Below are 24,535 nucleotides of genomic sequence, written 5' to 3' on the forward strand. Positions count from 1 at the left end.
GAAATGCTTGTCCAGGTCAGGCTAGGTTTGGAGTCCTGGGCTCCTTTCTAGCTTCCCCTCTGCTAAGCAATGGAGTAAAATTACATAGTGCTTGAAAAAGGGAGACTCAGAAATGTGTCCCATAAGAAACAGCGGGAGAAGCTGGTGAGAAGAAAAGGCGAGACTTTCCAGGCACACTGGCTGTTTCAAATACCAGGAGGGTTGTCATGTGCCAGAAAGTCTAGACCGATTCCAAGCTTTAAAATATCAGAACAATGATAAAAATAATTCAGTACCTTCAATATGTCAGTATCTCATTTTATATACACCCTACCTCAGGCCTGGGAATAACTCTTTAAAGTAATATTCTCATTATTTTTCAGGTGAAGATGCAAAGAGGCTAAGGTGCTTGCCCAGAATCACAGTGTAGAAGGAGAAGCATAAGAATTTGAACCAAAAATTTGACTCCCAAGTCCAACTTCTCTCCATTATACTTTGCTGCCTCTTTCTCTGCTGACTGGATAGAATTCCAAGGAAAGGGAATTCTTGCGGGGAAGAAAGGAGAACTGTGTTTGCATGATTTTTTCCCACCTCCCTTGCTTCGTATATACTATGCTCTCACTTTAATGGGCTAACAACCTTTCTGCTGTTCCCTGTTTCGGGAAATACCATTCACCCTCTTTGTAAACCTTTCCCTATTCTTCTAAGCTGAGATGACTCTTCCCTCTGTCTTTCCACAGTATATTCTATAAACCCTCTTCTCATTTATAACCCATGATTTTAATTACTGTCTGTCCTTGTACCTTTCTCCCTTCTAGATCATAAATTTATCGAGGACAGGGATTATGCTTCATTCATCTTTGTGACCGGAGCTTGTCAGGTTCTGGTATGTGGCAGGCTTCAATAAAAGTTTAATTAATTAATTAATTAAATTAATTAATGAATATATTGCTGATTCAATGGAAGGAATAACTGTGAACCATTGCCCAGATTTGAAAAAGATCTGTGGTGGAAGTCAGTCCCTCCCCTTCACCTGTTGCCTGTCCAGGTGTCATTTAAACTGTTGTCATGTGCATTCTGACATTGTATAGAGGTGTTACTAGATCAGTGATCGCATAAGCAAATGGCTGTTTGGGTGATGGAGGATAAAAATAGAATGTTTATAGGTTTTTAACATTTCTTAAAACTTGAGAAGGAAATTAAGCTTTATAATATTTTTTATATAGATTGACACTGGTGTTTCTGCCACAATACCCTGCCACATGTCTTACATGTTTCTGAGAAGGTCATGCAGGCAAAGACTTGAACTAAAGTCAATGTAAGTATTAGTGGAATGCCTTGCAGTCTTCCTGGAACATGAGAGGCAGTGAGGCCTGTGAGCAGTGTCTATGAAGGCATCTATTTCCTTTCTTTTCTGAGGGGCTGCTCTGATTCCGAGACAGCAACTGCTTTCCAGGTTTCGCAGGGTGGTGAGGTTTTCTGTGTACAGGGAGGAACTGCTAGCTATACAACCATTTTGTTGAAGTCTAGAATTGGCCTCTCAGTGAGGGGTAGCCTACCATTTGTGTTGTAGTCACCCAGGTCCTTTTGTTCCAGTGTCCTCATTTTTGGTGATATGGGAGAAGACCCAGGGAGTTAGCACATTTGGCTATTCATTCTTCCTTTCTCTGTCTGTATAAGTAATCAATTGACTGAATCTAAAAGTGGCTGTGTACCAACATTGGCCCTCATCTTGGCCTTGTGCACTTGACAGAGCCCTCCTTCTATCTGCGCATCACATTGTCCATGGGTCACGTTACAACTGAGTTTCTTGACTACCTGTAATAAAGGACGGCTTATTTTTATTTTCAGTCTGCTACTGATCAACATTTGCATGAAGCATAATAAAATGAACTTCTAAAAAGATAAAATAAAATGAAAGATGTACAAAATACAAGCCCTCTCTCTTTTAGTTGAATGAGATTACACAGTGTAATCTGTCAAGTTGCTAGATGTTTATAAACAATTACCTTTGATTTTTCTATTTATCCCATGAAGGACTAGAAACATTTTGAAGCCTGGCACCGGTCCATGGATCACAGTCTAAGCAGCACTGATGTTTACAGTGTGGGGTACCCCAAGGGAAAAGAAGGGATTTTAGAACACAGATGGTTTGCCAGAGTGCCCAAGTTTTTATTTGGTTTCAGGAAATTGTAATTCATATTTGCCTGGTAAGGAATTTATGGGTAATATTAAGTTTTAATTAAAATAATTTGTGGAGTGGTGGAAAATGACTTAAAAGTAACCTGTTAACATTTTACAGATTGAATATAATACTAATAGGGCAAACACAGCAAAAAATATGAAAATGAGGAGCAGAATTTTCTCCACAACTTGGTCTCAGCAACCTGTCAGCCATATTAATAGGTAAAAAAACAATGATAGTATATTCTGATATTACAGAAAATTAATTAAAATTTTCCGGGTTATCTTTAGAACTCTTTAAAATATCAGATTAAATCTATAGTCGTTAATAGTGAGCTTTGTCTTAGGTATATACCGGGTCTTGAAATATTCCCAGATGATAATAAGATCTATTGAGTCTGGCAAGACATTTAATGATAATTTATTTCATCTGTACCTTCACTTGTAAAATTTTACATTATATATTATAATCATATATACAATATGTATATATTATTCATAAGGAAGTTGCTTTGAGGGTGAACATTCTTTTCATGAAAGGAGTAATGTCCAGGAAATGTGGAGAACATGGTATGAGGGGACCCCAACACTTTCCCAGACTTGGAGAGGACATCCCGATGTATCTCAACCTTTACCCTGCACTTTCTTCACCCAGAACACCTAAGAGTGCATGCTCCCTGCTGATGCTGGGATGTACTTCCCACCAATTCAAGCTCATAAAAAGCCCGGTGACTGGGATTGTGTGTGCTTTGGTCTTGTACTGATTACAAGGATCATAAAGACACACTGGAGGGGCTTATCGATTCTTTCTATAGCTGTTTATTCCGAACTTCATTAATGAACATGGATTAAATAAAAGCCATTTTGGGAAGGCTAGTGTGGCTCTGGTCTGACCAGTCAGTCTAGCATGAATGGGGGAAGATTACTTTCAACTTTGTCACTGACTCGCAATGCCCCGGGCCTCTCTGCCAGTGAACAGAGAGACTTCCAGCAGAAGAGCGTGACTTAATTTAAAATTACAGTTTGTTTTTCTCAATAAAAAAGCAAGTCAGCTCATTATAGAATTTTTAAAAAATTAATTCTAAAGAAAAAACTGAGCAATAATTTCATTAAAGAAAGCATTTACTTGTGCATCTATGCATCTAATCTAATCTGTCCATCCATCTATATCTACCTATCCATCATATACCTCTTCCTACACACTACATATATTATCATGTTTGCAATATAGATATTAGATATATATGATCGATATATCAAATATATATAGTTATGAATAGAATATATGTTTATCAGTTTTGTTTCTTTTAGAAATAACATACTCTCCGTTCCTGTTCCCCATTTTTTAATCTGTACTGATTCCAAAAGCCACTGAGTTACTGAGGAGATTAAGCTTTACTTTTCTTTGGTCCTGAGGTTTCCTCTCCCATTTAACAAAAGGCACCAGAGTGAACAGGTGAAGGCAGGAAGACTCGCTGATGTCATGGGATCACTTTGGTGGGATTCGGCAGCAGTACCTTCTTATTTTGAATGTGACATTGTCTCTTCTTAATGTCAATTTTGTCTCCTGCTCAAAGCCTTTCCAAACTTTCCCCAGACTTCTCCAAGACAGAGCTTCTTGGAGCTAAACCTGTTTCCCCTAATATCCACTTACTTCATTTATAATATTGTTACCAAGAGAAGGAGGCCTGTAACCAGGGCAACCAAAGGAGGTGCCTTTGCAATTCAGACTTAGCCAGACTTTCTGCTCCATTTAGCTGGCTTCTGATCCACTCTTGACTCCCTTCTCTTTTGAGATTATAAGAATGTAAACACCTGCAATCTCCCTTCATCTCATGTCCTTTTTCCCAGGGCCTCCCTTCCGACCAGTGACATAACACATTCTATTTCTACTGACTAAACATTCCTGCAGCAGTTGAAGATTTCCCCTCAGACCCAACATTTAGGGTCATGATATTTTCTAATGTTATTACCATTTCTTATCATTTTTAACACTGCATGATATTATATCTGGGGATGTACCATAACTACTTAGCAATTCTCATTTAATTGGATTTTAAAGTAGTTTCCCTTTTTGTTTCGCATTATATTTGGTTCTTTGATGATCATCTTTGTGGATTTTTTGGTCATTCATATATGGAGGTCCTTTATTCTGATAGCCCTCTTTTATTGAAGGAGGTATATTTCTATGACTGGTCAAGAGGTATGTTTGTTAGGCTCTTGAGGCATGTTGCTAAGTATGTCTCACAGAGTGTCATTTACCCAGTATTATGATTTTGATCATTTCACTGTATCATCACAGTATTTTCATTTTTTAAATTTTATATATATTTTTTTTTTACATCATTGTTCATTTTTAAACAATATTTGCTTCCTCCCACCCCCTCAGGTGTAGTCCCCATAGAGTTTCCTTCACCAATGCACCCGTGCACCATCACCTCAGTCCCCTGTGCTCCTCCCTCCCTCCTTCTGACCCCTCTCCCTCCTCCTCCCCTGCAGCATGTCTCTGGTTTGTAATTGTCCATTTTTGCTTTGTTGTGTTTTGTACTGTTATTATTTTTTTACACTGATGTCTTATTGGGTTCCCCTATATTCCTGCTATAAGTGAAACCATCTGATATTTTTCATTTTCCTTCTGGCTTATTTCATTGAGTGTAATTCCTTCTAGTTCCATCCACGTTGCTGCGAATGACATGAGTTTATCTTTTTTGAATGATGAGTAATATTCCATTGTGTACATGTACCACATCTTCTTGATCCAGTCATCTATTTTTGGGCATTTGGGTTGTTTCCAGGTTTCACCTATTGTAAATAGTGCTGCAATAAACATAGGTGTACGGGTGTTCTTTTGAATCAATATTTTTGCATCATGGTATTTAAAAAAATGTTTTTATAAGCAAGAAGTTGTATATCACTACAACTTGTCTTTTTGTGTAAAGTAAACATATTTCTGTTAGTTATGTAATTGCATATTTTCTTTTGTGGAAATATTTACTTTAAAAACTGAATTATTAGTTTTTCTTTGCAATTTTTGCAAATATTTTGTTACTAGGCATTTCTGTCTATGAGGGAAGAAGCCCTGTTTCAGGCCCAAAAGTAGCATACTTTTCAGCCAATCACGGAGAATGATCAGATGCCCGGGTTCCTGTCTGAGAATGGTCAGAAAAATCTTGTGTTTTTGAGCATAGCTGAATCTTGCCTGCATTTTGAATGAGGGAAGTCACCATATATATACTCTGGCACTAGAATTTCCCAGATCCGTGCCTCAATAACCTTTCTGCAGTGGGATAGATATTTCTCTTACTATAGAAATAAACATTCACATCTGCATTATTTGTGATAAGGATAGTAGTAATGATTAGCTTTTACAGAATACCTGCTCTGTGTGGCATTTTATTAGGAGCAGAGGATACTGCTGAAAATGTGTCAAAATTTTTCTGTTCTTTTGTAGCTAAATTCTAGTGAGGGGAGATAGACTATACTTTTGTAAACATTTTAGCAAACAAATAATAAGTTATTTATTGGGTAATTTCCCATAGCCATACAGAGAGGTGAAATAGGAAAATAAGCATAGAGAGGCACTTAGTAGGAGAGTCTACTTGGATGAATTGGCAAGGAATCCTGTTAAAGAAAATGAGGATTAACTATGTGAAGAGGCCAGTTTAGAATAGTTCTAGTGTAAAAATATTCCTAGAATAAGAATATGAACAAAGGTTCCAAACTAAGAAGGGTTTTGGAATATTTGAGATACAGAAAGAAGGCCAGTGTGGCTGTTTTAGATAACTAGGAGGAGGGGATAAGATATTATTAGAGAGGTAATTCCAAGTCAAAGGATATGAACGTTGCAGGTCATGCTTAGGGCTTTGGATCTTATTTTAACTGGGGGCTAAGGAAGAATTTTTTAAAGGAAGGAGTGATATAAAATCACTTATGTTTCTGAAATGTCACTCTTCTTTGTGTGTGAAGGATGGAATATGCTCAGGATAGGCTAGACTGTGCTGTTGTTAAAATAAATAAAAATTTATCACTTGCTTAAGTGCAATACCTCACAGCCACCCTTGATTTCACCTCTCATGTCAAAGCCATCTGCTAGTCACGAGGCCCCATACCTGAGTTCTAACAATGGAATGTTTGCAGAAGGGATTTTTACTTTTGGTCCAGAGTACTGAAGAATGTTTGCTTGTCCTTCCATCTCTTCTTTAGTACCATGGAAGTTATGTGTTGATAGGGTGAAGTCACAGAGGAGATTTTGCCTGGATCCTTTAGTCATTGTATGGAGAAGATATTTCCTAGCCATGGCCCAAACCTCACTAAAATTAAGCTAAGAAATTTAGGGGGATATGTTGATATTTGATGAACAGCAACTACAGCTACCTATAACCATATGATGAGGCTGGAAATAATAATAATAGGGATTCTGGTTACAAAGCAGTTTCAATGATCTACATGATAATGGTAGGTAGGACTTGGAAGGTAGCAATAGAGATGATTCAGTTTCAGGAAATATTTCAGAAGTAGAATCAAAAGCAGATGGCTTTTATGTGGGACGTGTATACAAGGATGACTCTGACGTCTTTGACTTAAGCAATTGGGTGAATGATAGTGCTTGTAATTGAGATGAAGAAAAAGGTAAAATATTAGTGCATGATGTGTGTTTGGAGAGTTTGGCAATCAAAATTACATTATGTAGAATTTTGATTCTGTGTTCTCATTCAAATGGAGATGTCTCTTTGGAATCTGATCATTGAAATACGGACCAGGGAAGAAATCTTACTGAGTAATATAAACCTGGAAGTGGTCAGAACATTGCTGTATTTCAAAACTCATGAGAACCTGCCATCAATGCTGTTATATTCTCTACTTACAAGAAGTAAAGCTTGAGTCTTAAAAAAAAGTTAAGTAGTTTGCATACAGACATAATTAGCATGCAATTGAGCTAGGGTTCAAATTCAAGTCTGTGCAAACTCATTCTGCCAAAGATAATGATGTGTTAGTATTATTAATATGTCAACTTTTTGTTCCATTTTGTAGCTCTCAACCATTTTTTTTCATATATGGTGTCACTAGTGGAGAGAATAGATATAAAAGATTCCTGCCCCCAATTTTCAGGTGATGACAATTGGACATAGAATATTCAAATTAATGGCATTTCTCAGGCAATTTTACTTTTGATTTGCAAATTTTCAGTCATACGACATAATATTATACTGTACTGCCTCTTAGTCAACATGAAGTCATGTGAATATTCTATTTTATTCCATTTATTTCAGTTAAGTTACCAAAAATTCTTAGTATTTACTCTGTACCTAGGGTCTTGAGGAGCCCGCAAGAGGCAGACATTCTCAGTGGCTGACCTTCAAAAGCATATAGTCAACATAGCCAGATGATCCTCCCTCCTCTGACTCATTTTCTTGCACATAATCTTAAAGGTCATTAGATGCAGACCCCTCTTCAAATCTCACAAAGTAGTATACTGGTTATTTTTCTGTTTTTACTATTGTAAAAGCAAGGGTGCTTTTTTTGGTTGCCTTCATAACTGAGTTACATATAGAATCTAAAAAGAATCGGAGGTATCAGAAGCTCATGTCACTTACCTTTTGATTATGGACAATGAAAGGGAACATTAGAAACTGGAAGAACACCTTTCTGCTCTTCTGCCGCCCGCACAGCCAGTTCAAGGCTTCTACTATTGTCTAAAATGGAAAATTTTCAAAAAATCTCGCTCAATTCCTTTTTCCTAATATCTCTCCAAAGTTATATATACTAATCATGTACTTTCAGGGGTAGGTTTTAACTTTCTTATTGTCACCCCTATGTACATTTTCTGGCTAAGAATAATTGACTCTGGCTCTGAAGAAAATGAAAGTCCATTTTCTTTCTGTGCCCTTGGAGATGTCTTTAAACTGTGAGACTAAGAGGAAGAGACAGGAGACAGGAGGTCTGGATCCTGTGAGGTTTTCAGGTTCATCAGTGTAATGGTCTGGTCTCAGAATAAAAGTGTTGGGAGAATGGGAAAATGCTGACCTCAAGGACATGTCTGGGTTGTGCACCTCATCAGTAGCCACAGAGTCCAGATGAGATTGCATTGCCATGGAAATGAACAGTTTTGGAAATCTTTGTCATTTCTTCCTGTATGAGATAAAGAAATGCTCATGCAGACAGTACTATTTGCATAGTGATCATTTTATGAGAAAAGTCCAGTGGACTTGGAGTCAGAATATTTGAGTGTATAGCCTTCCTGAACAATGTAGTAGACACACAACAAGTCAAATAACCTCTCTGAGCTTCAGTTTCTCCACTGAAAAATTTGAGAGGATAATAATTCCTGTTCTGCTTACCTGACAAAATGTTGGAGGTGCTCAAATGAGATTTTGTGTATAAGATGCTTGGTAAAATTTAAACAAGCCCACACTGTTACATGGCTGCATTGCTGAGGACAGTGTGAGGAAACAAAAAGTGTGAGTCCACTTCTTTAAGATGAGCATAAAACAGAGGCATGGAAAACTGTTAGTATCGACAGACAATAAACTACCCCCAAGTTAACTGGCTTCAAATAGCAACCCTTTTACTACATCTCACAAGTTCTGCAGGTCAGGACTTTGGGCAGAGCTTTGCTGGCTGTATTTTTGCTTCTTGTGGTATCGACTGACATCACTTAGATGTACTCAGCTGGCAGATGGGTGGATTGGAGAGTTTGAGAGGACTTCACTCATTTGCCTGCATCTTGGCAGGTGTGATGGAAGGATGAACTCATCTGGAACTATCTTCAGGGTACTTTCATGTGGCTTTTTCAGCATAGTGATCTCAGAGCTATTACATGGTGGCTGGCTGCCACCTTGATTCCCTTCAACCCCAGAGCAAGGGTCATAGCAGTACCAAATTAGTGTTGTGTGGACATTTAGAATGTAGCCTCCGAAATCACAGGGTCACTTCCACCACAATTTATAAATTAAAAATGAAACCAGTCAAGTGGGGCCTCCCCTGGTGGCGCAGCTGTTGAGCGCTGGGTTGCGAGGCTGCCCGCAGCCTCTGTAGTACCAGTTCGATCCCCGGCCACCAGTGAGTGTCCCACAAAAAAAAAAAAAAAAAAAAAAAAAAAAAAGAAACCAGTCAAGATCTAAGTAAGAGAACAAGTATTAAGCACCAAAAAATATTGGAAGGTGAAAAACTAAATTCTAGAAGAGATAGTGATGTTGTCACCCATGGAAGAGGTGATCTATTATTTTCCTCTGGCCACAATGATCACATCTCTCCCATATGAAAAAAAACACTCATTTTCCCTTTCAGCTCAAAGCATAGGATCTTATTGTTTAAGCCAGGTCAAGGTGAGAATGAAGTCCCTTTGGCTACAGATTCTTGGATACAGCTCTCCAAACATAATACCTTTTTACTCTGAAGATGTCAATCTAAAAGGACAAATTATCTGATCTCTTGTACACACAACATAGAAGGTAAAACAGTGATAGGATAGCTTCAATGAACATTTCCTACCATTGGGAGCAGGAGGATAGGAGACACATAATCTAAAGCTATTTGGATAGCCACCTAGGCTCATGGATTTAGGTCCTATTTAGGGTCTTTTACTGCTTCCTGGGAATGATTCTGTCTGTTAAATCCTCTGAGCTCTTGATTCTGCTTCTAAGTCATTCTCATTTTTCCATAAAAGTATACTCTGTTTGCAGCTGAATAGTTTTCTAAGTTGCTTCCTACCCATAGAATTTCAAAGTTCTAAAAGTTTCCTTTCATTTTGCATCCTCTTTGTCCCATTTTGTCTAACCTGGCTGTGCTTCTGTCATTACCCTCCTTTTATAAACTGTGGGTATTTTTTTTATTATTAAGTTTATTGGTTGTTCAGGACATTACATGAAAACCACGCCTACAAATTTTTCTAAGACAGATTCTACTCTATGGTGAATTCCCTAACAGGCTGGCATAGAGTTTTAGAAGCTTTGTCATCAAATAGAGAGAACTTGTGATACACACCTTTCAGGTGGTAGAAAGTCATTTTTCTCTCTGAAAGGTCTACAGGACCCTTCCTTCAATATTTCTCAGATCGTAGGAAAGGGTTTTTCAATCTCACCCTTGATTTCATGGGTCTACATTTTTTGGTTCATCTGAAGTGTTTGATCTTTGCTTGAAGAACTCCTATCATTTTTTAAAATTTTTTGCAAGGAGATACTGAGGATGAGAAATAGTTTTGTTTTTGATTCTAATAAATCATGACTTCTATACATTTTCTCTGAATTTGCTTGAAAATGAAATTCATTTTCTACTATATCTATGAACTATCTATGCATTTATATTTACAATATGATATAGAGCTATCAGAAAACAAAGGATGCTTTAAAATTTGCCTAATGCTTTCTTCTATCTGCTTATTAAATAGATTTTCTATTTTTCATACACTGTAAGTGACAGTTTTGCTTTTCTGCCACTGCAACAAGGATACTCTTTCCCCCAGTTTCCAATAATTTTTTCCTCACTTTCCTATAAATTTTTACAATAAGTCTCCTTAAGGCCCGTTTTATATACACTAAAAGTCTCCTTAAGGTCCTTGTAGATTCCTCCTTTCTACACAGTGCCAGAGACAATTCCACATTTTTTTTATTTTACTTATAGTGACACCAGTATTTTCAGGTACCAAATTCTGTTCAAGTTTTTATTACTGCAGAATAAATGTCACAGAATTTATCATTATAAACAACAATTTTATTATATCTCATGGATTCTTCATGTCGGAAATTTGACCAGGGTTCAACTGGTGATTCTTTTAACATTAATTGAGGTCACTTGATGGTACTCAACTGGTAAACAGGCTGATTTAAGTGTCCAGGACAGCTACACTCTCCTGTCTAGTGTATTGGCAGAGGTGACTGGAAGGCAGCAATCATTTGCTACTGTCAACAAGAAAAGTGTACTGTTTTTCCCAGGTGGTCTCAGGGCTGTTGAGCTGTTTGCATGGAAACTGGTTTCTTCTAAATAAGTGGTTCTAAATGGAAGGAGATTCTGTTCCCCAAGGAATATTTGGTGATGTCTGGAGATGCTTTTGGTTGTCACACTTGGTGGGGAAATTACCCTGGCACTAGTTGATAGAAATCGGGGATACAATGCACAGGGCAGCTGACACAACAAAGAGCTAGCTGGCCCCAAATGTCAATAGTGTCATGATTATGAAGTACTGTCCTAAAGAAAACATACCAAGAGTCTAGCAGAAGCTTCAAAGCCTTCAAAGACCTAGATTAAATATATCAGATCATGTGACATCAGATTCAGACCTGATTTTAAAGGAAAGTAATTAAACTTCACTTCTTGATAGGGGGTGGCGAAGTCACATTATAGAGTAGCACGTGGGATGGGAAATATTGCCACAACCATCTTTAGAAAATACAATCTGCTACAGGAACTGTCAGGGAAATCTGAATGTGATCAGTGCCATGAAAAGAAGCAAGCATAATGCTTTAAGGATACAGGAGGATCTGTCACTTCTGGTTGGAGGGATAAAAGGGGGTTTCTTGAAAACATGACAATGAAAACATTTTTTTAAATTATAAATTAAACCTTGAAAGAAGGGTAGTGTTTTGAAAAGTTCAATTGGAGGGTAGAATGTTCTAGACAGAAGGAACAATAGAAATAAGGTATCGACTATTAGTGATCAGCAAACTGTGGCCTTGGGCCAAATTCACTCTTCCACTAATTTTGTAAGCAAAGCTTATTGGAACCCAGCCATACTCATTGAATAGTTGACTACAGAGACCATATGGGCAAGAAACTTAAACTATTTACCATCTGGCCATTGATGGAAAAGTTCTCTGACCACTGGACTAATATATTAAATTGTTTATTACTTTTTAAGGGTATACTATATGTCAGAATTGTATCTGATATTGACTATTTGATGGTGAAACAAACAGACAACATCTCTATCATGGAAGGTGGTTTTAGTTATTGCAACATGAGAGCAATAGAGAAAATAACAAAGTTCTATACTGGGAATACTATATGTATTTAGGAAGTGTGATCTGGGAAGGCTTTATCAAGAAGGTAATTGAGGTCTCACTCACAGCAGGAATCTAGAACTTAAATAAGGGACCAGGAAAATGAATAACTATAAGAAAGTGAAAATCAAAATCAACAAAAAACTATGAACCAGAGACACTTTTAGGGGGGCGGGGGCAGGAGGGGAGGGATTGGGGTCAGAATGGGGGGGCTGCAATTGTATGGGGAATATAAAAATAAAATTTATTATTAAAAAAAAGAAGGTAATTGATCAGATAATAACTGCTAGAAGAGAAAGTGCCATCTGGTACTTTCACTGACATGAAGGGTAGCAGAACTATCAGGCAAGTGAAGAGTGTACACAAAGTTCCTAAGAAAGACCTTGGCTTATGAGAATAATTACAAGGTGGCCATTGCTGTTAGGGTGTAGTGGCTTGGGGTGAGGTCTTGGAGAATATTATAGACTTTGAAAAGGATATGTGCTTTTTAACCTAAACATGAAACCACTTGAGAATTTTAAGGAGAGTAGAATAAAACAATAAACATTAAAAAAGGAAAAAAAAAGAAGATAAGCTACTGGGTAGGTATTAGATAGGAGGTGGATAGGAGGAATTGAGACATGGGTGAAGCTTCTCAAAGATTCTAGGCCAGAAATGGTGGTGGCTGTGACTTAGAGACTTGCTTCTCAAACTATACTGTGCCTGTGCATGACTGGGCATGGAGCCAAGCATCTTTGATTTAAATAATCTCCTGGTAATAGTGGTCTGGTCCATAGATTGCACTCTTCAACAAGGGTCTAGGAGTAAAGACTTAAACATTCCTATTAAATCATTCATTTTGCTAACACTTTTGCATAACTAGATGTCTTGAAGTAAGTTTGTAAAAGCAAAATCATGCAAAAAAGAAAAATCCAGCCCAGAAGTTTTCAACCATTATTAAACCAGTGCTTAATGAAAAAGCTTTTTACAAAGTTTCAGATATTGGGCATAACTTGGGAGCTAGAGATTGAGAATAGCATGAAATTCCAGTTTAGTTATTAAGGAAGTGCCCAGGGGATGATTAATTTTTCTAATAAAATTTTATTGAGTGAATCAAAATGAAGACAAGATAGTCCCTGCCTTAAAATATGCATAGTATATTTGTGAATAGATAGACTTGGGATCTGAATATATGGTGAAAAGCATTTCTGCAGATCAGGGCTATGGGATTGCCAAAACTGAATTACCTAATCTTAATGTAAGGAAGCATCACTAAAATGATCTTCAAAGGAGGTCTAGGAGTCAGAGAGCACAAAGGAAGAGGAATTCTAGGGAGAGGACATGACCCACAGTTAAGCAAGTGTGTGATGAAAGACACTTGCTGACTTCAACACATGGACTCAACACTGTCTTTCAGAAGGTGTTTTGTTGATTCTGACTAATGTAAGTCTGTAGAGTGTATAGGGCCATTAATTCTAGTCAATTCAAAGTAGCTGCTAATACGGGCCAGAGTATAGTAGAGACCTAAAAGAAAAGAAAGTATTGTTAATAACAATAACTAAAGTGTGTTAATAACTAATACTAGATGTGAATGTTTGAACCCAGAGGAAAAAATACGAGCGATTCATGCAACCAGAGTGGAAGAAATAGCACACGAGTGGGAGAAACGGAATTCCATCCTGTCTTGTCTCACTGCAGACACTGCCTTTGCTAGATCTTGCAGTATATTAAGAGAGACAAAACCAATACACCTAAAACAATTAAAGAGAGATACAAAATCAACATTACAGTCATAAGCTATATTGCAGTGCAGTTTCAAAATGAAAATCACTTTATTGTTTTTCTTCTTATTGTAAAAGCGATGCTTCCTCTGTAAAACAATTCAAACATTACAGGATTGTACAGTGCAAGAGATGAACATTTCCTGTAATCCCATTGCTCTACCTAATGCCAGAAATAGCCACTTAGAACTACCTTTTTGTCTTCAGCATGTGCATGCACCATTGCACAAAAAGAAATAAGCGTTTAAAGTAGTTGGATCATATATATAATGTTATTAATCTATTTTTCCTACACATGCTGAAGACCTATTTGAAGGTAAAACTGTACTTATGCTTCCTAAATCTTTGTGAATATGTACTCAATTCATTCAGACTGATAGATAATTTCTTGACCACTTGACACCCATTTAACTATTTCAAGCATGCTGCCATGAATGTACTAACACTGGTATCAGGTGGTTTTCATCTTACTCTCCATTTCCAGGTTCATTCTACTGATATCTGTCTGTATCTATGTATCTATGTATCTATGTATCTATGTATCTATGTATCTATGTATCTATGTATCTATCTATCTATCTATCTATCTATCTATCTATCTATCTATCTATCTATCTATCTATCTATAACTTTATCTATCATCTATCATCTATAGCTATCTCTGTGCATAAAACAAGTCAAGTTTATTTGGATGCAAGTGTGTCTGTAATGAATTCACCCATTTTCTTTTGTAGTGTTCAGTTACCTTGGACAAGTGTATATGGTAGTATAATCATCACAACGCTCAAAATCAAAACCTTTTTATTACCCCAAGTAGCCTTACTTCCCCTTTGCACTTGATACCCTCTTCCCATTCTTGGTGACAAGCAATCATTGATCCATTTCAGGACTTCTTTTCAGAAGTCACATAAATGTGACTCCCTCCCTCCCTTCTTTCCCTTCCTTGCTCCTTTCTTCTTTTTCTCCCTTTCTAGAAATTGACATGGTTCTCACTATAAAACTTCCTATTCTGCCTCTGGGCTATAAAACAGTGGGATTGTCAGCCCTCTCCTTTTCTCTCCCCTCAAAAAACGAAGGCACCTTAAGACACCTCTGTAACTGTTAGATTACGGACCACAAAGCCCAATCTTCCAAAGGAGACCTGTTGTATTTAAGGTGAATAGTCTTGTGTTTATTAAGGACAGGTCACAAAGTCCAAATCCTCACATCTCACAACTCAAAACGCTAACCTGGTGAACATCCCAATTGACTCAGGAAATATATTTTCCTGAGATCAGTTGTTTATGAAATTTATTCTCCAACTGGCTGATCTCTTGAACAGTAGTTTGTCATATCAGATTTTGAAGCCATATATCTCCTTTCAAGTGATGATTGTGATGTAACCTCCGGCTCCATCCATGTCGCTGGTCTGGGTAGAGCACATCGCAGCAATGAATGAAAAGAAAACCGTAGCTGTCTTATCAAATAGGACAGTCCTCATTCTGTTTAACAGTGCTGGAAATTAGTTTTTCAGGCACTGATCTTGACAGGTCAGCTGTCAAAAGTGGGTGTCTGTGGCCATAAATTCATTGATCTCATAAACAGAATTCTTTCTGCAAAATACAAGGGGAAGTCAAAGCAGACGCACTTATGTGCAAATGAAATGGTCTGCAACTGTATGACTAAGTGTCAGGACTCCTTTGGGTGAAAGGTTTTTCTGGCTTCCCATTTATCAAGGCTCCCAGCCTCATTTGACTTTTATTGACTGAAACTTTTTCCTTAGCATCTGAACAGGAGCACTGGGCACCCTTAGGAGGGAGACAGGATGTGGTCTCTCCTACTCTTGCTTGGTTGCAAGTTTGGGCATCAATTTAAAGATTTCATTTTATTTTTAAAAATTCCACTGGAATCTTTCATTTGGTCTGTTCTTTTCTCTGTGCTGGTCTCAGACCTTGAATGCTCAGAGGGATGGCCTCCCTCAGACATTACGAAGGTTCACTGCTCAAATCTTAAGATTTGTGTAAGAACACAGGGCTTTGTGGAAACAGGAGGGTACATGCAGCCTGGGGTGCTGGGCTCCAGGCTGATGGGAGGGAATAATCAACTTTCCTGCCCAACTCGAAGCATTCAGGATCCTGGAACACGGTTGCGCTTTGATGTGTTTGAAGGCAGAATTTTGGTTTCACTTTGAAGTATTTTTTTCTTTCTTTCTCTGAGTACAGCATACCTGAAGGCCAGAAAAAGAGAAGTCTATATTAAAAAACAAACAAACAAAAAAATAAAAACCTCTAAGTCTTAAGCGCTTTCACAGACAAAGGGAGGAATAATAGACTTAGAGGATTTTTGTTTTCCTCTCATGAAGTTTTACTTTGATTTAAGTAGCCTTGCATTAGGATTGTTTGTTAACTAATGTGATGTGGTGATTTCTCTCTTTCCCTTGTGTTTTTTTTTTTTTTTTTATGGAGGTAACATAGGTTTATATCATTGTATAGGCTTTCCCACCTTGGGGGTTTTTTCCACAAGGCTCCAATGACCAACATGCCCACAGTCCTCTGCCATAGTCCACTGAGCCCCCAACTGACCTTGCTCTTGCCCCTCCCTCTCTGGTAGCCTCAGTTCCATGGTCAACTTTTTAGCATTCTTAGTTTGGCTTTTTCTCACCCTTTATTTGCTTTCTCTATATTCCACACATAAGTGACACCTCTTTCTTTAAGAGAAAACACCTGTCTTCAGGGAACTGAGCCTTAGCAGTGGCTACTTCCTGGTCTCCAAACCCAGCAGGCTCATGGGGCCTACACCATCATGAATGTAGATTTTAGAATGTGGATGCTGGACAAACTAATAGTGTGCTTCTTGTAGAAGATGGGCATCCCTTGGCCTTAGTTCCTTGTAACCTAAGGATGATTTATTGTGCTCTGACTCTCAGCCTTAACAGATATCTGGATAATTTGATTCTGATTGCTCCTCTCTAGTCAGTCCTCAATCATGCAATTGCATGTGGCAGGATCAATCACCTGTGCCAGTTATTTTGATAAAAAGCTTATTTCCTTTCCATGAAATTAGTGAAAGATCTATTAAAAATATAGAAGAACATAAAGAATAATAGTGATTATTCCTAATTCCACCAACTAGTTATATCCAGGGACTACATTTTGACATTTCTTCTCCCAACTTTGCCACTGCCTTAAAAATTAAGGTTGTATTGTGCACAGTTTTCTTTCTTGATCCTTTACTCTGTGATTATTAATTGCTATCTTATATTATTTCAAAACTATTTTTCTCCTTTGAACAACCCCTTGACATGGTGGACAGGGAATGTATTTTCACTCTACTTTATAGATAAGAAAATGGAATTTCAGTGAAGTAAACATATATTAAACAAATATTTGTTGACCGTTTTCTGTGTTTCAAGAACTTTGCTGTAGAATGAGCTGTGGGAGGTCACTCAAATAAGTGGCAGATGTGAAGCTAGAACATGGGTCCCCTGACTCAACTATATACTAATTTTATACCTCCCCTAAATCTATACCAGTTACAGTAACTTGATCTTTGAGAAGAAAACATGGCATGCAAGGCAAGGTTGGAAACCCTGATGTGTGGAGTAAGGAAGATAAGACTTAGTCTGAGGGTTTGAGATGGGACAATTTATGAAGATGGAATTTTGATCCCAGGGGACAAGAAGAGACAGCTGGATAGACATCTGGATTACTGACTTAAGACCAGGATGGATGTCACTGAGATAATTTGTGAGGACTGTATCATATAACATAACATCTTAACAGGGGAAACTGGATGTATGTGGACAGTCCCTGTACAGTCTCTACGACTTTTCTGTAAATCTAAAATTATTCTACAATGCAAGCTTGTTTTTTAAAATGAGTGCGTTTACCAGACCTGGTAGAAGAGAAAGGACTTTTTAGTTAGAAGGATCTGGATGTAATGAGTCAGGAGGGAACATGATATGCGTGAGGAAGCTGAGGGATGCAGTGCAGCTGAAATGCACTGCTGCTGTGTGAACTGAAGCAAAGCTGAGAGTTGGGGCTAGGTTGGACTAGGAGGGCTTTTTTTAGACCAAGCTGAAAAATGTGAGGATTTGTTCTGTAGGAAATGGAAAGTTGTTAGGAAATTTTAATTAATATAGTTCATGTTTGAGTTTATTATTGTAAAGGTGCATATCAGCACACTGGAGGAGGAGTAAAGGACAGGTTGGGGGCCAGTGAGATGGGTAGGGAGGCTCTTGCAATACTCTGGGCCAGAGGTCCTGCTGCTTGAACTAAGCAGTGGGTTAGAAGCAGAGGGTGATGTGGAACAGCAGTAAGAGGCAGAGTTGTTCTTGGAGCTGAGCTAAACCTCTAGAACATGACTGATTGCAATCCCAATAGAAAGACTGCTAAAAATCTATCAAGGCCAAGACCCCCATTCTAGGAACATATTCAAGCCCGGGCAACAGAATCCATACCAAGGGTTCAAAATATGTGGTGCATTAGCCCCTTAAGTCCTTTTATCTTCCTTTCCCAGAAAAATGCTACCCAGTATTTTTATTCAGTTGCACAAATTAATTCTGTATTCTAGTGCTGTTTCCTGAAGCCCAATGAAGAAATATCCATGAACTTTCTTTTTACTGTTATCAGTTACCAGAATGTAGAATCTTTATGTCCTTGAACAAGATTTTGGGTAGATCTTAACTTTGCTTTTCACTAAAATGACCCTCAAATTAATAAGTGGTAGTGGTGGTGAGCCCCTGAGAGTACATGGTTCTGCTCTTAACTAAATGATTCATCACTGCCAGAGATCCCACTGGTTAGGATGGAGTAGGCCTTGGTATTATGTCCAAAGTGACAGGAGTTTTCACATTCCTTTTAAGTTGGCTCTAGGACCACACATCAGAGTTGTAGAGCCTTCTAGGTAGAATCGTGCCACAAATGCTGGGAGGCAGCCTCATAAGACAATACTTAGTGTAGAGCCCCAGTCACAGATGTCAAGATGTATCTTTAAGAGGTGTTATTGGTGAGTTCTATAGGGAACCTGGTGGCACTTTTCCACAGAGGGATAGTTTTTCTGTGCAGCTTAGATAGCGGTCTTGTGGGTTTTCCCTGATGAAGAGTAGATACTGCATGTGCAAGTCTGATTCTTTAATCCCTTGCTACTTAAGTAGTGATCCGCAGTTAAGCAACAGCAGTCATACCTGGGCACCAGTCAAACAGGAATAATCTCAGGCCCCAGAATCAGAATGTGAATATAAAATCCCTGGGTGATTTGAGTGCATATCACATTTTGAGGATCACTGCATTAATCTGTAATAGTGATTTACAATCCTGACTATGCATTAGAATTACTTGGGGAACTAAAATATCCATATCCAGCTTATCACAAACTTATTAAATCAGAAATCTCCGGGGTTGGGGTCCAGCTTTCAGTGTGTTTTAAAAGTCCTCTTAAGAGATTCTAATCTGCAGCCAAGATAGAGGGCCAGTGACCTAGAATAGCAGTGATACTCCACCAGGATCGCTGGGGGAAACATTAACACTTTTCATGCCCAAGCACTGAGCTCCTGACTAAATGGGCTTGAGATAGGGGTTGGCAGCTGTACTTTTTTTTGCATCTCACCAATTGATGGTTGAGAATCACTGATTAGAGGAATATTTCAGCATTGTTGCCCAGATCCTGTGGGGTTGCAGAGAGGGAAGTCCCAAGTGTCCCCTGTTGTTCCTGAGCCACGATAGTGTCTCTTTGACCACCTTAGGAGGCCTATGAGAGATCACTGGGTGATGGGATAGGCCCTGTACACCGAAGGGGATATGGCAGTTCCAGGTTTATATATTCTTGGTCTCTCCCTGCGTATTAGGAAAAATTATGAAGTTTGTACTATAGTGAAGATAGGCAGTGAGCCCTCACCCTGTTCACAGGGCACACCAAGCTGTACCTGGTCTTTGTTCTTTGTCACTTATTTCACTTCTGGGACTCATCCTGCCCTGGTGGCTGCAATAGGGCTCTCTGGTCTGGAGAAATCAAAAAAGTAATTAAAGAAAGTGTATACTTTTAATTTCTCAGAGTCTCAGTGTGTGGACAGAATATAACTGAACAAAAACATTTATCCTCGAGTCAAGTTTTTATCAATTGGTTTTAATTAGTATCAGTTGGCTTTAAGGACATGGCAAGTTCTCAAGATCCAGATAAGCTGATGGAAAAAGTGGAACTCTGTTCCACCTTTCTTCTCTCCCAGGTGTTAACTTGACTCTGGGTCGCAACTGCTGTCCACATACCAGCCTGTTTGAGCCTCCCAGTTAGGTGGTAAATTCCAACAGTGTGCATAGATGCCCATTCCGTCCTCACAGTCTCTTTTTCCTTCACAGCTGGCAACGTGGGACTCAGAGAAAGGCCTGAATGGCAGCCTGCAAGAGAGGCCAATGGGCAGCCGCCTGCAAGGATTGACTCTCAAAGTGGTGACTGTCTTGGTAGGGTCACGGGCATATTGGGGAGGTTTGCACGAAGGCTTTTGAGTCAGAGGCTTGTCTGGTTTCAGGCTGAACTTCAGACAGAAGAGGATCTTGAGTGGTGGCTTGAGTTTTTCTAAGACCTTCACTCAAATAATCCTGTGAATAATGAAGAGAGTGAGATTGGAGATTCTTCCCCAGGGCCTCTGAGGCCTTCCATTGGTGGCCATTGAGGTGCTCTAAGGGTGGACCATTGTTCTATTAATAGATTAATAATTAATGCTGAGCTTGAGAACAGCAGAGGTGCTCTATTTGTTCTTAGATGGAAATTGTATTTGATCTACTGGTGATCCTTAATAGAGCTTTGCAGGTAGCCAGAGATCCCAAGTGGATGCCACAAAGGGGACATTTTTTTCCAATACCCAACAACACTGATGGGCCCAAATGGCAGAGAGTGTCTAGTGAAGATGATTTGTTGTAATTTTTCTGCACATTTGTCCTGGAATCATAGACTTGACATCCTTCAGAGGCCTTAGATTCATCTTCCTTTCAATTTCTTTCTTCACCTTTTTAGAACTGTAGGAGACAGTTTAGATCTCTCTCTCTTTAGCATTTCAGACATGGTCCCAATGTTTCCCTCTGTCCCAGAAGGAACCACGTCTTAGCTCTAGAAGTCTAGTGGTAGCAGTGTTCCTGCATTCCCTGTATGATTCTACGGATAAGCATTATCCTCATGTCTCCCGCCCACCACCAGATATTAAACAAATGAAGAACATTCATATATTCTCTGGGGCTATTTGCCAAAAAAAGGCCCCTTCTTTAGTTTCACAGGCTTGTGGTGGGGAAGGCTGAGGCTTTCATGATGAATGTGTGCCCTGTGGGAGCACATGAAACAGCACAAAGTGTGTGCGAAGGTGCTCATGGGCTCAAGGACTGTGGGGTGTAATCTTATTCTTTGACTTGTTTCCCCCCCTCACTTAATTAATTAATTAATTTTTAAAGATTTATTTTTTATTTATACAATAGCTGGCGTACAGGCCAGAGGTTCAGGAGGGTGAGAGGATTCACCAGAGACAGAGTGGGGAACAGAATAGGCAGACAGACTGAAAGCACTGCTGAGTGGAGCAGCGGGCACAACAGGAGAGGTCTGCTGCACCATGTGGTAGTCTCCCTGTCCAGCCAGGAATCGAACCCGTGCTGCAGAGGCTGTGGACAGCTTCACAGCCCTGTGCTCAACCTCTGCGCCACCAGGGAGGCACCTTATTCTTTGACTTGTGATGTGACTTGGGCTCATTCATCTCCCTACTACAACCTGAAAGATGTTAACACTGTCTTCCCTTAATCTAATATCACAAAGCTTTATTGTCATTTATTATCCTGAGTGAGAAATATCCGTGCTTCTTTTTTGGGTCCTAAAGAATTAGGACACTTCCTAAGGATGGGACACTTCATTGTTACAAATGAAGGAATGAAAATAAACTCTTATACTTGGAGATGGGATTATGGTCAGAGCCTGGGATAATGTAATACAAAGCAAGGAAATCTCACTCCTCCATTGAAATGCACATTGCAGTGATCTTGTGTCCTGTGCTCAGACTGTCTGCGAACTGCTTTGGAAAATGGCAGAGAGGTTCAGATTCCAGGGGTAAATTGGGTAATGTGCTGTCCACATGTGCTGTCCACAAATGTTCTAAGTTACTATTCATCTTATTTTCTACAATACCCTGGGAAGATGTGTGTGAATGGACTTGTTACTTAATTGAAGAACAATCATGCTGTTGTCCTCAGGAAGAGCCTTTTGTGATGGTGGCTGAGAACATCCTTGGACAGCCCAAGCGCTACAAAGGGTTCTCCATAGATGTCCTGGATGCACTGGCCAAGGCTCTTGGATTCAAATATGAGATTTACCAGGCCCCCGATGGCAGGTATGGTCACCAGCTCCATAACACCTCCTGGAACGGGATGATCGGGGAGCTCATCAGCAAGGTAGGTCCCAAAGCAGCTTTATGGGGAGAGGCACCATAGTCTGTCCCTGGGGTAATACCTGAAGTTGGCTTGTTATTCGGTTTTTTATTTCGTGACCAGCTCTTCACACTCTAAGGTCCTCTCTTCCTCCAAGCCCCTCCTTTCTGCTCTACTCATTTTTGCTCTTTTATTTTTGCATTTCCTGGCATCCTGTGTTTTCCTACTGTGCCCACTGCTCTTATTCATTTGAAACCTATTCACTGTGCCTGTTCTATAAGACACCCTTTGTGAAGCCCACCCCCACACTGGAGCTGAAATAGGAAAGCAGTTCTCATGGAGGGCATGGAGAATGCTTATTCTCCTCTGCTTCGTGGTCTGTGGGGTGTAGATATATAAGGATGTGTGTGTCCTCTTTGCTATGTGTAGGTGATAGGACATTCCTCATCTCTTCATACTAACTTCAAATCATTACTCTCCCTCCTCTCTGTAGGACCAATGTACTCATTGAGATTCATGAACATGAGGCCCTCCTTGTTCCTGTATCACTGTCTTTGGGCTGTTCTCCCCTCTTTGCTCCTCTTATCCTACAACGTTTGGGTTATTTCCTCACAAAAATTGATTATGGTGGCATTTGACTCAAGTCTCCCTCCTCCCGTATTACTGTTGCCAGCAACCTTGACAGTTTCCAACTTCCCTATGGACCACTCTGGACTTCCAGGGCTTTGATTATCTCACCTCCAAGCTTAGTGACTTTCTCACCTCCAGGCTAAGTGATGTTTGCTCATGCTTTACTCCAGCACCTGAACCCATGCATCTCAGAAGCATCTTCTATGTTGCTGTGTCTATTCCACTCCCAGGACTACAAACTGTTATCCTTACTGTTATGGGTTTTTGCTCCCAAAACACTGGTCCTTTGCTTTATAAACCCATAAAAGCAGCCATGAAGCCTGGAATAGTTCTAATATCCTAATATCTCCTAAACTTAAAAACACACTTTGTTGCAGCATAATTTATATTCATACAGTATTAAAATCCACTCATTTCAGATCTACAATTCAGTGCTTTTTAGATTTCCTGCGTTGTTCAGCTGTCACTGTAATCTAGTTTTAGACCACTTCCATCATCCCAGTGAAATCCCTTCTATTCATTTACAGTTAATCCCATTCCCTGCCCCAACCTGAGGCCACCATTAATCTACTTTCTATCTCTGCAGATTTGCTCTTGTGAACATCTAATATAAATGGAGTCATACAGTATTTGGTCTTTTGTGTTTGACCCTTTCTACTTAGCATACACATTTGGGGTCTTCCTTCTCTAAGGTTTCTGTGTCTTTCTGATGCTGTAGCCTCTCAGTGCCCTCTACGATGAAGCCGACAAACCCCTGTGCCCTTCGTACCTTGTGATCCTCCATGGTTTTGATTTCTTGCTACATGCAAACCCTGAATTATTCTATTATCTTGCCCTCTGACTCTGACATCCAGGTTGCTACATGCTTTAGAGAAGAAACTCTCAAACATGTCCAGATGGATGTTTGAACAATGTGTAGCTCCCACCCTCAGCTGACTGTCAGGGCAATTCAAGTTCCTGAGCTGGCTCTTTGTTGGGTCCCTTGGATACCTTTCATAAGTGTTCTAAAAGTTTACCTTTCTCAAGTAAGCTAATAATCTTTTATCTTCAATTTAAAAATAATGATTGTGCATCTATATTAGGGAAAGAAATTGAGATTTCTGGGCTTGAAATTCTGCTTCAGTTTTCTATAAAATTCGTGTCTGTAGACATGGGCCTCACCTGGTTTCAGAGGGAGGGCTGTTTTTCTCCTGTTGCTGGTCACTGCTCCGCCTGTGTCATGAGTTGATTCCCTTGTGCTTCCCTTGGACCTAACTTCATAAATTAGTTTCTCTCCATCCTGTATTGCACATCTACCCTGCTTGCTTTCTTAGTCCGTAAATATGCTGCAAACTCGCAGAATCCTTAAAAACATCCCTGGATTTAGGTTTCTGGAAGAGAGGCAAGAGCCAGATATGCAAATGTGGTAAGTGTAAGAGAAGACCTCCAGCATAGTCACCTCTGATATTTCTTTTCTTGTTACTCCAGCTATGTTGGATTTCACAGTTTAGAATATCAGCATAACTGCCCTTCCATATCACATATGAAACTGAATTAAGTCCCTGTGTGAGTTTCCCCAATTTGAATACATGGATGGATTGGGAGGCCTAAGAATCATGATGACAAGGATCAC

General features: G+C 39.3%; 1 protein-coding gene across 1 annotated transcript in view; it reads left to right on the plus strand.

Moving 5' to 3' along the window:
* The window catches only part of GRID1 (glutamate ionotropic receptor delta type subunit 1), a 598,797-nt gene that overhangs the window by 465,046 nt on the left and 109,216 nt on the right, over positions 1 to 24,535 (plus strand). Inside the window, exons 9-10 of the mRNA XM_054690113.1 lie at positions 20,251 to 20,352; positions 22,120 to 22,317. Of these exons, the coding sequence (XP_054546088.1) occupies positions 20,251 to 20,352; positions 22,120 to 22,317 (300 nt within the window). The remainder of the gene's footprint in view (positions 1 to 20,250; positions 20,353 to 22,119; positions 22,318 to 24,535) is intronic.

This window comes from Talpa occidentalis, unplaced genomic scaffold (assembly GCF_014898055.3).
Source record: "Talpa occidentalis isolate TD23 unplaced genomic scaffold, MPIMG_talOcc4v2.1 talOcc4.8, whole genome shotgun sequence".
Classification (NCBI taxonomy): domain Eukaryota; kingdom Metazoa; phylum Chordata; class Mammalia; order Eulipotyphla; family Talpidae; genus Talpa; species Talpa occidentalis.